This window comes from Schistocerca nitens, chromosome 3 (genome assembly GCF_023898315.1).
Source record: "Schistocerca nitens isolate TAMUIC-IGC-003100 chromosome 3, iqSchNite1.1, whole genome shotgun sequence".
Lineage (NCBI taxonomy): Eukaryota > Metazoa > Arthropoda > Insecta > Orthoptera > Acrididae > Schistocerca > Schistocerca nitens.
The window spans coordinates 418,105,778-418,123,277 of NC_064616.1; the positions used below are offsets into that span (position 1 = coordinate 418,105,778).

The window sequence follows — 17,500 nt, forward strand, 5'->3', positions numbered from 1 at the left end:
TCAGCTTACCACTGAATATATTGAATAAAAAATTCTTATGTTCCCAGCCACATCAAGTGATTCCATTGTCAAGTGGTATGACGGCCAGTGGGCTGCTGGCATGCCACTTATATACACTAGCTGCTGGCTGTGACATCAATGGTTCCCACGGCATCACCATATATGGGCATAAACTGACTGTGTTTGATTCACATGCTTCAATTGTGTCACTGCTGGATCGCACGTAATGCTCAGCTGCAGGCCACCGTCTCTATTTAGAGGGTTACCAGTGATTTTTGTTTCAATGGCTTCTTTAATTACAAAATCCCAGAAGCCGTTAGTGTGAGCCACAGTGGTTGCTTCACCAGACTGGCAGCCATGATTTAAATCATACTCAGCTACAGCAGACTTTTCACGGTAGTGTTGGCAATAAAACCTCTCACTGTTCCACAGTGTGTACATCTATCCACACTCACAAGGTATTTTGTAGACCCCATGCGTTATGAGCCCTGCTGTGTCTTTAACGGACTCAGTAACTGATAGACTTTTGGTGGCGGCCTGAAAATTGATTTGATCTTGTGTCGTTTCAGAAAGCAGCTCATCTTGCATGACATGGAGCCACAGAAAGGCAAAAAAGCAATTTTCTTTTCCTGTTCCTCGTCAGTGGTCTTATTGAGGGTCTTCCTTGAAATCACTTCATTTATTTGATGCACGGTATACCCATTGTTCCTGAAGATCTTACACTGGTGGCTCAGCTCATGAGGCAGGTTATCAGCATCTGATGTCATTTTTGCACAATGCACCACTGTTTGTAAAACAGCGTGCTTCTGTGCTGGGTGATGAAGGCTGATGGCACGCAAGTACAGATCGGTGTGGGTGGGTTTTCTATAGAATCTGTAGCCAAGGTATCCATTTAGTTTGTGGTCGACAAGGACATCGAGGAAGGGCAATGTATCGTCTCTTTCTAAAATTTTCTCAAAATTTTCAATGAAGAAGTTTGCAACAGCTGGAGATAACAAGCAACCCACTGTAATGCTGTCCGACTGATTGTAACACTGGCCGTTGTACAGAAATAAGATGACATAAGAGTGTGCCTAAATAGCTTGACCATTTCACTTACAAAGAATTAGGGTACTAGATCCAAACAATCTTTAATAGACACATTCATAAACAGTGTCACCACATCAAAACTGATCATAATGTCACCCTCACTAAGTTCAAGATGGTTAATTCAGTTGATAAAATCTGCTGCATTTGTAATATGTTTGTAGTGTCCTACATGTGGAGCGAGGAGATTGGTCAAGTACTTTGCCAGCTTGTATGTTGGTGAACTACTGGTGAATACAATGAAGCGGAATGGCATCCCATCTTTGCAGATCTTCGGTACAGCATAAGCAGCAGATGGTGTGTGTGTGTGTGTGTGTGTGTGTGTGTGTGTGTGTGAAGATTCTTGAGTACACTGTCTTCCACCAAAGAGTGCTAGAGACGTTCAGATGTCTTTCTTATTATGCTCGATGTTGGGTCACGTAGGGGTTTCCGATAAGTGTTTTCATCCAGTAGTGTAGAGGTCTTCCTATCATAGTCTGCATATTCCATAGTTAGAGCTGCATTCCCCTGCCAGCAGGAAGTACCACAATGCTTTCATCATTGCATAGTGCTTGCAGGCCATTGTGCTCACCCCTGCTCATGTTGGGTGCTGGTAACATTTCTTTCATGAGAATACACCGTGTTTCACACTATATTTTATCCACTTTTTCATTTGGGAGCTTGCAGACTGCCTGTTCAATGCCACTTACTACATCACAGACAGGAACGTCGTGAAGCGAAGTCCTTTCTTCGCTGACATTGCACCTGTTTCTATATCTCTTGCCATGAATTTGATGATGGTGTGTTCTGAGTATCTGTGGCCTGTACTGCGTTGGTGTTGCGGAAGGCATGTCAACTTCCTTTCTGCCTCTCTGTAGTTCATTTCTGTGACGACGTTTGTAGAGAAACCACAGTTGTGTCGATCCATTCCCAGTCAAAGCTGTGAATGTACTTGATGATCATAGATGCTTCCGTAAGAGGATGTGCATTCGAATCCAACTGTTGCCTGGTATTTTGTATCTTTTCTTGTAGTAGTGAGAAGCTGTCAGAATATCTTCCTAGAGGTGACAGTGTTGATATGACGGGATACCACAGCAAATCATAGAATAGTCTTCTCATCACAGCAGCACAGTAGGAAGGCTAGCGAACTCATTAAATTAGCCTTCTTGACGCACAGCATTCCCAGACATTTAACACAGTGCCACATTTCCTCCCCATAGAGATACGAAATATGAGAATGCAGAGTATTGCAGCAGGAACACTGAATAAATCTCCCAGCTCCACATGTGGGACATTGCAAATATCATATTAAAAATTCAGCAGATTTTATCAACCAAATTAACCGTCCTAGACTTAGTGGGGGTGACAGTATAGTAGGTTTTGAAGTGGTGGTGCTGTTTACAAATGTACCTCTCAAAGACATTTCTGTACAACAGCAGTATTATAATCAGAGTGTTGCAATTGGTAGCCCATTAGTTCGAGCTGTTGCAAACCTCTTCATGGAAAATTCTGTGGATATTGCCTTAGACACAGTGCGGTCAAAGTCCAGTCATTTCTTTTAATATGTTGATGAAACATTCATCATCTGGCTCCAAAGACGTGAGAAACTTGATGAGCTCTTGCAACACCTCAACGGCATTTATAGTTTACCATGTAGACGACGACAATGCAGTGTTCTTCCTCGACATCCTTGTCCACCGCAAATGAAATGGATACCTTGGCCACAGCATCTATAGAAAACCCACCCACACTGATCTGTACTTGCATGCCATCAGCCATCATCACCCAGCACAGAAGCCGCTGTTTTACAAACACTGGTGCATCATACAAGAACGATATCGGGTGCTGATAACCTGCCACATGAGCTGAGACACTTATGCAAGGTCTTCAGCAACAATGGGTATAATGTCCACCAAATAAATGAAATGATTCACAGCAAAACTAACTGTAAGATCACCAACGATGAGCAGAAAAAGAAACTTGCATTTTTGCCATTTTGAGGCTCCATGTTGGGCAAGATAAGCCATCAGCTGAAATGACAAAATAAAATAAATTTTCATGCCTCCAATGAAAATCCTTCAATTACTGAGACCACTTAAAGATGCAGCAGGGCTCAGAACACATGGGGTCTACAAGATACCTTGCAAGTGTGGCCAGTCTTATGTCAGACAAAAAGTACACACTGTGGAGCAATGCATGTAGGAGCACGAGAGGTTTTATGCCTATGCCACCCTGAGATATCTGCTTTAGCAGAGCACTCTTTAAAAAATGAATACCAGCTAAAATTTAATGAAACATCCGTAATGGCTTACATTATTGTGTTCTGGGATTGTGGAATTAATGAAGCCATTGAAATAAATATCACCGGTAACACCCTAAATACAGTGGCCTGCAGCTGAGCACGGCATGGTATCCAGCAATAGCGCTGCTGAAGCATGCACATCGAACGCACAGTCACCTTATGCCCATTTATAGTGATGGTGTGGCCACCAGTGATGTCATAGCTGGCAACTAGTTTATGTAAGTGGCATACCAACAGCCCACTGGCAGTCACATCACTTAACAGTTGTCAAGGAGTGCCTGGTCGAAAGCTCATGTAATTTTAATCACTTGATGTTACTGGAAATCCAAGAACTTTTTAATCTATGTTACCGCCGCCAGACTCTGCATTCTTACATCACTGAATATATTCACTATATTCTTAATACCAACTATGTCTTCTTCTTCCAATTAGTCCAGTAATTCCATGTTGATGTTTTCATTGTGTAATAATTCATCCATTGAATTTTGAGAGTGGAGCAGAATTTTTTTTTTTTTTTCCTATTTCTAATGTTTCCAACATACATCTTCCAGCAGCCATCTTCGGAGTGAGCCAACTAAAGCTACAGTATGCAACTGTACTTATTCCACTATTTTAAACCACAGAAAACAATCACCAGAGACACTGTATTCATAAACTGAACCTGTGGATACATGGTCGATCCATGCTGGGATATTGATATGTCATTATTAACTGTATTGTTGCTATGTCTTTGCAAGTTTACTAAAGAAAGGGGCAGAATCCATTATATGTCCAGGCTGAAACTGCTGTCTTTGACAATTAAATTCTTTACCAAACTAATTTCAACTGCTTCTTTCATTACAGAGTCCCAAAAAATGATATCAGCACTATAATTTCACCTCTTTTGTACTTCACAGTGTGACCAGTATCGATGTAGTGCTCTGTCATGACCAATTTGTTGGGCTGTAAGATTTGGGTGTATCTATGGTGTTTCATACATCTTTTCTGGCTTGTACGAGCTGTATGCCTGATATGCGAAATGCCACACTTGCAGGAGATCCTGCAAATGCCAGCCTTGAAGTGTATCAAGTTATCTACAACAGAATCCTAAAGTGCTGCTGTCTTGACCCTACACTGTAGGCAGAAGCACTTTCGGGTTCCGTCAAAGGTAACTTAATGCTCCCGCCCAACAAATTAGCTGAGACAGAGCACTATGATACTGGTAACTCTATGCAGCACGAAAGAGTTGAAATTCTAGTGCCCACTTCATTTTTTTTGGGACTTGGTGATGAAAGAAGCTGCTAAAATTCATTTGGTGAAAATTTTCATTAATAAAGATAGTGGTTGCAACCTAGACAAATTCTGGAATATGCTCCCCTCTTTGAAAACTTGCAAAGACATTGCTACAGTACAGCTAATAGTGACAAATCTATATCCAAACATGGATCAAGCACGAAGCCACAGATTAAATTCATGAAAATGTCTCTGGTGGTTGAGTTTTCTGTGATTTACAATGACTGAACAAGTATTGTTGTGTACTGTAGCTTTGGTCAGATCACTCTGCAGATGGCCGGAAATATACAGCCGACATAACAGAAAAAGAAGAAACAAAGACTATGCAGCTCTACTCATGAAATTTACTGGGTGAATATGGATCATGTCTACAAGAGAGAATGCCCTTGCTGTAACTGACTTTTCAGAGAAATTCTATAACTACTGGGTAACTTTCCAGCAACTGAGTGTTCTGTGAGTGGCTGACTTTAAAGGTTGTAGCTCCTGCTATTAAAAGCATCATTAGGAATCTAGTTAGTCCAAAGTACCTACTGTATATGAGAGATCTCCTTGTTAATCGAATGGTGGCAACTCTCCTCTATACAACCTGTAAGACATTTGTGAGAATACATTCAATTATTATTCATAATCTGTTTCTGAGGTCCTTCCCTTGCAGGGCTATTTAAAGCTCTCTTGAGTAATAGGATGTAGTTACTCTCTGCTGGCACCAATTCTACTGTGTGTTAGAAGCTGCAAATACTTTTACTCCTACAAACAGCTAGTGAATTTAAGTCCCTTAATCCAGAGTCCTATATAGCTGAACAAGTCTCATACAACCAGGTTGCACAGATAGCCTTGAGGTTGCATGCTAACACAGTTTCAGACTTTTTTTTTTTTCGGCTACCCTCGCAACCTTAGCAGTTATAATGATGTACCCATTTTATTTGACAGTGTGTACCGAGTCATTTACTGAGATTAGTAGAATGAAGTACTCTTGGGACACACAAGCCCCCAGCACAATGAACCAGAACAAACTGATTAACATTCCTGAAATTCGCATATATACCACCAACTAGGATGCATATTATTATACTACACTATGGGTGTTGTTAGCATTAATCTTATTTTAGAGGAGCTCTATGTAGTGATTCTAATTTCAAATTCAACCTTACCGAAGCTGACACATTTCAGGCTCTCTGTAATATGGCTCTCTCTAGCCAGAACAGGTTCTGTTGATATTTTACACAGAAAGTAAATATAACTGTGGTTTGTAAATCAAAGAAAACAATGTTATAAATGCAAGAAGTTTATTTTTTCTTTGTGCACAGGGCATACTGGCATTCTAAACGGTCTCAAAATATCACTTTTACACTGTTAGCAATGTAAGTAAGGCCTACCATAGGGATATTGTTCAACAGTTGATAATTAATTATGCCCTCATAGGTAGTAGAAATTTTGGTAACTATGAACAGATTTTTATGACACTGTCAAGTCCGACAGAAACAACATGACACCAGAAATAAAGAACAGAAAGAGGCAAAGTAATGGCTCTGTGCTGCAATGCTAAGTTGGTCATAGTACTGCTGAACTCTGAACATAATGCTGAACTGATGCAAATAGAGAACTGTTGATAGACAATGGTGATATCCTAAGTAATTCTTGACTACAACAATACTATAGGTGGAATGGTTCATGCAGACCAACACCAGCCAAATTATTCTCTGCACAATAATGATAACAGTACATGAAGTAGCCTCAGTCTCATACCATATTGTGCTTTGAGAGTGCAGATATGGATGCAGATGATGGTTATTAGTTGCTGAACTACTGTCTGTTTGCTCAATAAATCCTCTTTGCAATTTCTATGCTTTTACTACAAGAATGTACAAAATGGGAAATAGTCAACAGCTTCAAATAAGATATACACAAAAATTCCTGCTTTTAAAAAGGTAAAAACAACAAGAACAGTAACAATTACAGGCAAAAGAAAAACAACGAATAAAATACACACCCAGAGCTTGCAGTATCTTCTCTGCATTCCCCGACTTTGCAGCAATAAACAGTGTTTCCTCCATGCTCCTACAAAAAATGTTAATTAGTAACACACAATGAGTGACCTCTTAAACAACATGCTAAAGTATAATGTTCTGCTAAAACAAGAAATGACTCCGGCATCATGCACTAAAAGAGAGAACAACAAAGCTATGAAACAGGCTAGTGGAATGTCATTGGTGGAATATAAATAATGGAACAGAAAGAGGCAAAGTAATGGCTCTGTGCTGCAATGCTAAGTGGGTCATAGTACTGCTGAACTCTGAACATAGTGCTGAACTGATGTAAATAGAGAACTGTTGATAGACAGTGGTGATGGTTGGGGACACACAGACAAAATTGCTAAACTTTGAGACAAAGCCCTTGTTCACAACACAAAACACACACACACACACACACACACACACACACACACACACACACACACACACACACACAGTCTCAGCCAACAATGTAGTACTGGCACTGCCATTCAGCTCGCTTGAGGAGTTGTGTTGGTTGGAGTTGGCAATAGGAGGAAGGAGCTGAGGAGGGGGATGGTGGGCTGGAAGTGAGTGTGGCTGGTGGCTAGGAATGAGAGACAGCAAGTGCATGGAATAGGAATGAGGGAATGATGAGCTCCCTCTGACACATGAATGACAAACTGGGTTTCCAAAGGACTCCAGAACATGATTGCCAGTCACTTTATCCTAATAATCCACAAGAAAATAAAAGGGTTTTGTGAGTTATATGGATAGAGTCAGATCAGGAAATTTGACACTGTCGCAAGTGATGATTTATAGGGTTATCAATAAAAGAAGATGCGGAGGTGAAGTTAAAGTGGTCGAAGGGTGTGTGTGAACAAAAGTAAATAGAGAGAGAGAAAAAAAGACTATCTATATGGCTCCGTACAAACCCTAATTTCTCTATCTTCACAGTCCCTACACTAAATTTACATCGGTTTTACAGACTCAAATGCTGGTTCTCTAAATTTTCCCAATAGCACCTCACGAAAGGAATGACGTCTTCCTTCCAGGCAAGTAGTAATAGCCACCTCCTGTAAGAAGGTTACAACACAAGCTGCTTTTGTTGCACCAGCATCATTGTAGTAATAACTTGTTAAGATGTAATCTATGCCACAGGTCAAGTAATTCTGGGCATGCTTCAAGGATGTGGCTGAGTGACAAGGTCAGTCCGCAATTGCACCGAGTAGTATGCAGCTGTGTCTGAAGTCAGTATGATCAACAAGAATGTGACAATTCTACAGCTTCTCTTTCAGAGAGGTGAAGGGATGTTCTCCAATTCTTGGTAGAGGCTTTTATCATTCAGAGTTTGTTAAGTCTGATATTGTTCATCAACTTTTCTCTCTATTTATGTAAAATACGGCATCTTAGATGGACCTGTAATACAGCTTCTGGGATTCGTACTGACATCAGGTCCAGTGGAGAGGCTTCATTATGTAATATATCAGCTTGATCTGTGACTGGGATGCCAATGTGGCTCTGTGTCTAGAAGAATACCACAAAGGTTCCTGTATTGTACACATTGTACAAAAGTTCACAGATCATAGAGACCAAGACTGAGTCAGTGAGTGATTTTCAATTGTCTCAAAACTATTGAGTGAATCACTGTAGCAGTATATAGCACTCTGTCTTCAGGCCACAAGTGGCCCATCAGGACCATCTGACCGCCATGTCATCCTCAGCTGAGGATGCAGATAGGAGGTGCGTGTGGTCAGCACACTGCTATCCCGATCGTTAAGATGGTTTTCTGTGACCAGAGCCGCTACTATTTGGTCCAGTAGCTCCTCAGTTGTCATCACGAGGCTGAGTGCACCCCGAAAAACGGCAACAGCGCATGGCGACCCGGATGGCCACCCATCCAAGTGCCGGCCACACCCGACAGCACTTAACTTTGGTGATCTGACAGGAACTGGTGTATCCACTGCAGCAAGGCCGTTGCCTTAAGGGAATCACTGTGCAGGAAAATATTTATGGGAAGATGAGATCTATATGTGTGAGAGCTTTACATATTACTACTAATTCCTCCATGTAAATGTTGAATACAGTGTGAAGGGAGTATTGATCTTAAACATTTCTGTCAATAAATGAATAGCCACATCCTCATCATATACTTTGGAGTAAAGGTTGCACAGTCGTGGAGGACTGAATAGCACTTACAGTGATGAGTTTTACCATCTGCATGATCCTCACTGCCACACTGGAGGTCCATTTGCACTACATGTCAAGGAATACATCATGGGAAAAGCTCCACCAGTGAAGTAGGTGAGCAAGTTATCACAAACAAAAAGAGCTCCTGGTGTACGTGGTTTAGCCTAATTGCTGCTGTTCTCCCTGTTCAAACAATTCCTAAGAAGATGGGTGTTGGGATACTGGAGAAACAATGTGTAACTCTTAATATTCTAGCCAATAATAAATTTTAACCACAGAATTAAATAAGATTTCAGGACAGTGTGTCTTTAAAGGTGAAATGTGTGCTTCAAGAAGGAGACTATTGACAGGGCTCATGTAGAAGGCTCCAACTGCAAGACTGGCTCCAATGTAGTGCACAGGGTTCAGTAGGTCTAAATCAAAAACCTGTGCATACCTGTAAATGATACACCTATAGTCTAGTCAAGCTTAATGATTGGTCAAATTTCCCTACAAGCAATCAATCTGCTACCTAAGAAGCGTTTCTGAGGAAGCTTATGGAGTTTAATTTCTGCATACAGGTTGTCTTAGACTGTCTTATATGTGGTAACCATGATAGTTTGTGATTGAACAGGAGTCCTAAAAAGTAAGTCATTTATCACTTCCTCTTGTTGGTTGCTCTGATATATTTCTCGGTGCGAGTCCGTGTACGGAATTCCAAATATGTGTATTCCTCAGAATTTTGTAGGTGAAAAACTGTAATTATTATTATCGGCTAATTATCAGTCTTCTGAATGTTTGAAAATTATGTTTTTCTGAGTGTAATATTGTAGCACTACCATACAAACAGAAGATGTCAACACACATTATTGGCGACACATTTTGTCCTGTAATGGTGGCAATTACGTTTATGGTACTTTTTGCCACTGATAATAGAGTTATAATAAATGAGAAAACAGCAGAAGAATTTGTAAACAGTATTCTCCAAGGAATTATAAAATGGTTTTCAGAAAGATTTCGAAAGAACATACTATATTTAGTGTTGTACAACAAATAGAGTCACACCAGCAACTGATATAGCACATGAGCAGGAGTTGGCAAATAGGGTAGAATGCTTCAACTTTTTGAATGTACATACTGATAAAAATTTGAACTGAAAGAAGTATATTACTGAGCTTCTCAAACAATTAAGTACAGCTACTTTTGCTATTTTTGTAATTGTTAATCTTGAAAACAAATGAATTAACCTCCTGACATATTTTGCATATTTCCACTCCATGTGGTCTTATAGCATAATTTTCCAGGGTAACTCACCAATTAGAAAGAGTACTGATTGCAAAAAAGCAAGCAGTAAGACTAATATATGTTCACCCACGGACATCATGTAGGTACCTCCTACAAGCACCAGATATTTTAACTGTCATCACAATACACATATTTGCTAATGAAATTCAACATAAATAATCCATCACAATGTGAGAACAACAGTGATGCCCATACCCACAATACTAAAGGGGGAAAATGACCATTATTACCCATTATTAAAGCTGTCAGTGGCTGAGGAGGGAGTTCAATACGCAGCAACAAAAATTGTTTATCATTTGCCCAATACCATGAAATCTCTGACAGGCAGCAAAGCAAGTTTAAAATCTAACTTCAAATAATTTTCATTTCCCCTGGACAACTCCCCCTATTCAGCTAACAAATTTCTATAAACACACACACACACACACACACACACACACACACACACTTTAAGTGTAGTTGTGTGAGCAGGACCAAAAACATAATTTCGTTCATCAATGTTAAAATTAAACATGTATACATATCCTGCAAAATGACTCATTCCACATCATTTCAAAAAAAAGAATTGTTCAAATGCTCTATAGTTCCTTTTTTCATGCAACAGATTCACACAGGGAGCAGGGTTTGAATGGGGAGGGGGAGTTTGCTGAAAGAAAAATCCAAACTTGCTAAATATGAACTAGTCTAATATCAATGGATTGCATGTCAACTAAAACAGACTTCCCCAAACCATCTGTACACCTATCAAAATTCTGAAAAAAGGAGAAAGGTGAAGCAAGCCTTGAAACAGGGATTAGACTACAATATTCCAAAACAATGACTGAACACAGCACAGTGAGTAATCCAATTCACTACTTAATGATTAGCCAAGACAGCATAAAGACTTAACACTGAAGTCAGTGAGTCAGTAGTCTGAGAAGAAATAGTCAAATGAGGAGGAGGAGGAGGAGGATGGCATGGTGGGGGTAACTGCAGCACAAGAAATTAAAAGTGCTGCAATAGCTTGCAGTACTATGCTCACCACTTACATACTCACGAAAAAGTCATGGGCCCTCTAGGGAGGCTCAGGAGGAGGCAGCAATCACAGTCTATTCATCAATCCTACAATCCTCCAGAGCTCAGTAACTGCTATCCTCAATCTACACTCATACCCTCCTCTCTGCAGCCTCCCAATTCCTCTGTTCTATCCCCCTGCCCCTCTCCTCCTCCCAGTCCAGTGCTTCACAACATCATTGTGGGCCACATGCAGCTCCTTGTGTATGGGACACAGTGATCTCACTGGTGCTGCATTCCAATCCCACACTTCTACCTGTACCTCCCAGTCATCAGCCATCCTCCTCTCCAATTCATCCTAACCATTTCAAGCTGCATTCTCCCCAATACAACCCAGTCGAGCTGCAATGCCAGTACAGTTGGACAGTGTAACCATGGAACGTTTTCAGTCTTGTTTATGTGTCTACCAACCACTCAACACCTGAACTACCCAGTAAGTTGTATCCTTTAATCCTTCTATTACTTAAAGATGTCAAATAGTAACAAAAAGTCCACTCATCACAACAGAACTTTACTTATCATCTGGTGACTTAGTTACATATATAAAAAAGCAACTGCTTGAAAATATTCTAAACACTGCACTATATACCACACAGTGCTCCTCAAAGCAGGTGCACATTTCATTTCTATTTATACACATGTAGTGTCACAAAATGTTAAGAAACAAGAGCAATGAACATTTACAATTAATCTGGCTTAAATGATTTTGTATAGTTTAAATTTTGAAGTGGTATACTTTTACAGTACAATACACTGCCTGACAAAAAAAAAGTGAAGCAACCAGAACACATTGTCGGTAGCCAATGTAATTTCACACATGCACACAAAATCAGTTGGTATATAAATGCTTAGAGTTGCAACTCCCTTGAGAGTTAGAAGGACCATCACACTGCATCAGTGTTGTTCATGTTCACATAAGGGGCACAAACAGTGTCAGACATTGAAGGATCACTATGGAGGACAGACACTGAGATACCACACACACTTGAGGGACAGCATTATCAGCACGTGATAGGAATTTGAAAGGGGCTTCAGTGTTGGCCTGCATTTGGAACTGAACATCATCAAGACCTGTGGGCCATTTAGATGTGACAGTGGCCCAACGTTGGACTGTATGGGAACATGATGGCAGACAAATAGGTCGTCAATGTTTTTGGCCAACTACATCTGACCCTCACAATGTAGGACAACCTTACTGTGCACCAAGAACATTGTAACCCCTTCACAGCTGTGTCTGCCATCCGAGAACATTTAATGGACTCACTGGAAGAGTCCGAGTCATCCCACACTATTGGGCTGAAACTAGCAGTGGCTGAACTAGGGAATTACTGTGCCACATGTATGGTGCCAATAACACCACAACACAAACACCTACATTTGGAGTGGTGCCATGACAGAGAAGCATGGACTGCTGATGAGTGTCATCATATTGTGTTCAGCGATGAATCGGAATCTCCACTGCTCCAAATTACTATCACAGGTGAGTATGGTGGTGAACTGGAAAGAGGTCCCAGTCTTCCAATGGTTTGGTGAGACACAGCAGTGCTGCACCAGGTGTCACAGTGTGGGGAACCATCAGGTATGACTTCAGGAAATGGACGAAAGTAACTGAGGGGATTCTGATGGCACAATAGTACATCAGGGGTACCCTGTGTCCTCACACGTTACCTCTCAAGTGGCAATATTGTGATGTTATTTTTCAACAGGACAATGGTCAAACACAAACGTAACGTGTCTCTGCAGACTGTCTGGTTGATGTTGAGGTACTACCACGGTCAGCACGATCCCAAGGCCTGTCCCCGATAGAGCGGATGTGACCAGCTCAGAAATCAACTCTACATCTACTACATCTACATCCATACTCCACAAGCCACCTGACGGTGTGTGGCAGAGGGTACCCTGAGTACCTCTATCGGTTCTCCCTTCTATTCCAGTCTCGTATTGTTCGTGGAAAGAAGGATTGTCGGTATGCATCTGTGTGGGCTCTAATCTCTCTGATTTTATCCTCATGGTCTGTTCGCGAGATATACGTAGGAGGGAGCAATATACTGCTTGACTCTTCGGTGAAGGTATGTTCTCGAAACTTTAACAAAAGCCCGTACCGAGCTACTGAGCATCTCTCCTGCAGAGTCTTCCAATGGAGTTTATCTATCATCTCCGTAACGCTATCGCGATTACTAAATGATCCTGTAACGAAGCGCGCTGCTCTCTTCTATCAACACTATCTGGTACGGATCCCACACTGCTGAGCAGTATTCAAGTAGTGGGCGAACAAGCGTACTGTAACCTACTTCCTTGTTTTCGGATTGCATTTCCTTACGATTCTTCCAATGAATCTCAGTCTGGCATCTGCTTTACCGACGATCAACTTTATATGATCATTCCATTTTAAATCACTCCTAATGCATACTCCCAGATAATTTATGGAATTAACAGCTTCCAGTTGCTGACCTGCTATTTTGTAGCTAAATGATAAGGGATCTATCTTTCTATCTACTCGCAGCACATTACACTTGTCTACATTGAGATTCAATTGCCATTCCCTGCACCATGCGTCAATTCGCTGCGGATCCTCCTGCATTTCAGTACAATTTTCCATTGTTACAACCTCTCGATACACCACAGCATCACCTGCAAAAAGCCTCAGTGAACTTCCGATGTCATCCACCAAGTCATTTATGTATATTGTGAATAGCAACAGTCCTATGACACTCCCCTGCGGCACACCTGAAATCACTCTTACTTTGGAAGACTTCTCTCCATTGAGAATGACATGCTGCGTTCTGTTATCTAGGAACACCTCAATCCAATCAGACAATTGGTCTGATAGTCCATTGCTCTTACTTTGTTCATTAAACGACTGTGGGGAACTGTATCGGACGTCTTGCGGAAGTCAAGAAACACGGCATCTACCTGTGAACCCGTGTCTATGGCTCTCTGAGTTTCGTGGACGAATAGCGTGAGCTGGGTTTCACACGACCGTCTTTTTCGAAACCCATGCTGATTCCTACAGAGTAGATTTCTAGTCTCCAGAAAAGTCATTATACTCGAACATAATACGTGTTCCAAAATTCTACAACTGATCAATGTTAGAGATATAGGTCTATAGTTCTGCACATCTGTTCGACGTCCCTTCTTGAAAACGGGGATGACCTGTGCCCTTTTCCAATCCTTTGGAACGCTATGCTCTTCGAGAGACCTACGGTACACCGCTGCAAGAAGGGGGGCAAGTTCCTTCGCGTACTCTGTGTAAAATCGAACTGGTATCCCACCAGGTCCAGCGGCCTTTCCTCTTTTGAGCGATTTTAATTGTTTCTCTATCCCTCTGTCGTCTATTTCGATATCTACCATTTTGTCATCTGTGCGGCAATCTAGAGAAGGAACTACAGTGCAGTCTTCCTCTGTGAAACAGCTTTGGAAAAAGACATTTAGTATTTCGGCCTTTAGTCTGTCATCCTCTGTTTCAGTACCATTTTGGTCACAGAGTGTCTGGACATTTTGTTTTGATCTACCTACCGCTTTGACATAAGACCAAAATTTCTTAGGATTTTCTGCCAAGTCAGTACATAGAACTTTACTTTCGAATTCATTGAACGCCTCTCGCATAGCCCTCCTCACACTACATTTCGCTTCCCGTAATTTTTGTTTATCTGCAAGGCTTTGGCTATGTTTATGTTTGCTGTTAAGTTCCCTTTGCTTCCGCAGCAGTTTTCTAACTCGATTGTTGTACCACGGTGGCTCTTTTCCATCTCTTACGATCTTGCTTGGCACATACTCATCCAACGCATACTGTACGATGGTTTTGAACTTTGTCCACTGATCCTGAACACTATCTGTACTTGAGACAAAACTTTTGTGTTGAGCCGTCAGGTACTCTGTAATCTGCGTGTTGTCACTTTTGATAAACAGAAAAATCTTCCTACCTTTTTTAATATTTCTATTTATGGCTGAAGTCATCGATGCCGTAACCGCTTTATGATCGCTGATTCCCTGTTCTGCGTTAACTGTTTCAAATAGTTCGGGTCTGTTTGTCACCAGAAGGTCTAATATGTTATCGCCATGAGTCGGTTCTCTGTTTAACTGCTCAAGGTAGTTTTCAGATAAAGCACTTAAAAAATTTCACTGGATTCTTTGTCCCTGCCACCCGTTATGAACGTTTGAGTCTCCCAGTCTATATCCGGCAAATTAAAATCTCCACCCAGAACTATAACATGGTGGGGAAATCTACTCGAAATATTTTCCAAATTATCCTTCAGGTGCTCAGCCACAACAGCTGCTGAGCCAGGGGGCCTATAGAGACATCCAATTACCATGTCTGAGCCTGCTTTAACCATGACCTTCACCCAAATCATTTCACTCTGTCTCAGTACCTGCATCTAGGACATCATGAACCAGTTATAACAGTTGTGGGCCATGTTGCCTCAGGGTAATACACAAATGCTTTATTGCACCCTTCCCAATCGAATCTATGTATTCATCCAGCCAAGAGGATGTGTGATTCATACTGATAAGTGGGCTCATAATGCCAAGTTCTTTGTAAATTTGACTCAATATTGTAATCGTTGAAATAACATATATACCTTCTCAATGACTATTAAGTTTCACTTTGTTTCCTCCTCCCCTTCTGGGTGCATCACTTAATTTGTTACACAGTGTATATAATCCGAAGCTCTAGCCTGCAAACTACATTCGTATCTGGCTTGCTCACATAAAAAGACTATATCTCATAAAGGAACAATGTATACAGATATTATATACCTTGAAGTGTTTATTTCTTGTTCAGAAACAACCTGCATACTGCAAGCTGTGTTAACCAACTGTGTGAGTTTTTCCTTGTCAAGTGGTAATGTCATCCCTTTTTCTCTCTCTTCAATTATGTTTTTCCTGCTGGATTCCTTAACTGTCATTCTAGCAGTTGATCTGCAATGTGAAATAGTAGCCTGATTAGCTAGCATACCAATAACATACAATTTTAATGCATGAGTCAACAAAAATTGGTTCAAGTGGTTCTAAGCACTATTGGACTTAACATCTGAGGTCATCAGTCCTCTAGACTTAGAACTACTTAAACCTAACTAACCTAAGGACATCACACACACACACACACACACACACACACACACACACACACACACACACACACACACACACACACACACACACATGCCCAAGGCAGGATTCGAACCTGTGACCATAGCAGCAGCGTAGTTCTGAACTGAAGCGCCTAGAACCGCTTGGCCACAAGAGCCGGTGCATTAGTCAACAGCTTCATTTTATTTTTATTAAAAAATATGTTTAAACTATGCACATTACAGTGAGTCATTGGATAAGTGACAAAGACTACAAATTCAACGACCAATGGTTCAATCCTCAGTTATTCTGACGATCTTTTCTATCACTTATTTCTTCTTTCATCTCTCACAACCATTTGTTAACATAAAAAAGGTCAAGATGCACAGTGGTTTGGAACTGATGTTAAACTGCATGTCCCCCGTAACTGGCCATGTTCAGCTGAAAGGTCAGAGGAAGTGACGGCATATGATTTCTAATATCACTATGTCCTTTACTGGACAATGGTGTTCAAATCTACCATTGAATTGAAGACAGGACTCAAATTTATGCTAAAAATACGAGGGCTATTCCGAAAGTAAGGTCCGATAGGTCGCGAAATGGAAACCACGGTAAAAATCAAAAATGTTTTATTTGCAACAGTTAGATACACCTTGCAGCTACTTATCTCCATAGTCGCCGACCCGACTTAGACGTGTATCGTAGCGTTGTACCAACTTTCCCATACCCTCGCTATAGAAGGCAGCCGCCAGTGCTCTCCGCCAATTCTCTACGCTGGCCTACGGCTCGTTGTCTTGTGCCGAAATGTTGTCTTCATAACCAGCGGTTCATGTGACCTGAGCTGAAACTCAGAGGGAGACAATTACGGGCTGTATTGTGGGTAATCTCACATTTCCATTTGAAAACGATGCAGGAGCATCTTCATTGCCCCTGCAGAATGCGGCTGAGAAGTGTCTTGAAGACGAAACAGCACAACAGTTATGTAATGTTAGCTGCATAGCTTCAGGGGAAATTTCTCACCAGGCCCCCGTACTTGGCGGCAGACACTATTTTCTAGACATCTTTACGCACTCACTGCGAGCTCAGAAATGAGAAGAGCGACGTGATGCTAACTGGGGTTATACTAGAGACACTACCCAACACATCTGTGCAAAGCTTTATCGGATTTTCATAGTCGTTTCCATTTCGTGACCGATCGGACCTTACTTTCGGAATAGCCCTCGTATATTTTACTAGTGACTCACCCTGGCTTCACATGTGTAACACTAAGTAT

At 41.2% G+C, this 17,500-nt stretch overlaps 1 protein-coding gene across 5 annotated transcripts in view; it reads right to left on the reverse strand.

Moving 5' to 3' along the window:
• LOC126248359 (histone-lysine N-methyltransferase EHMT2) overlaps positions 1-17,500 on the reverse strand; it is a 267,727-nt gene that overhangs the window by 135,234 nt on the left and 114,993 nt on the right. For all 5 annotated transcript variants that reach the window (XR_007545465.1, XR_007545466.1, XM_049949279.1 and 2 more), the window contains 2 exons: positions 15,916-16,077; positions 6,630-6,697 (listed from right to left, as the gene is read on the reverse strand). Coding sequence is in view for 3 of the 5 variants with exons in the window: in XM_049949279.1 (XP_049805236.1) it covers positions 6,630-6,697; positions 15,916-16,077 (230 nt within the window). In the remaining 2 variants the exon portion in view is untranslated. The remainder of the gene's footprint in view (positions 1-6,629; positions 6,698-15,915; positions 16,078-17,500) is intronic.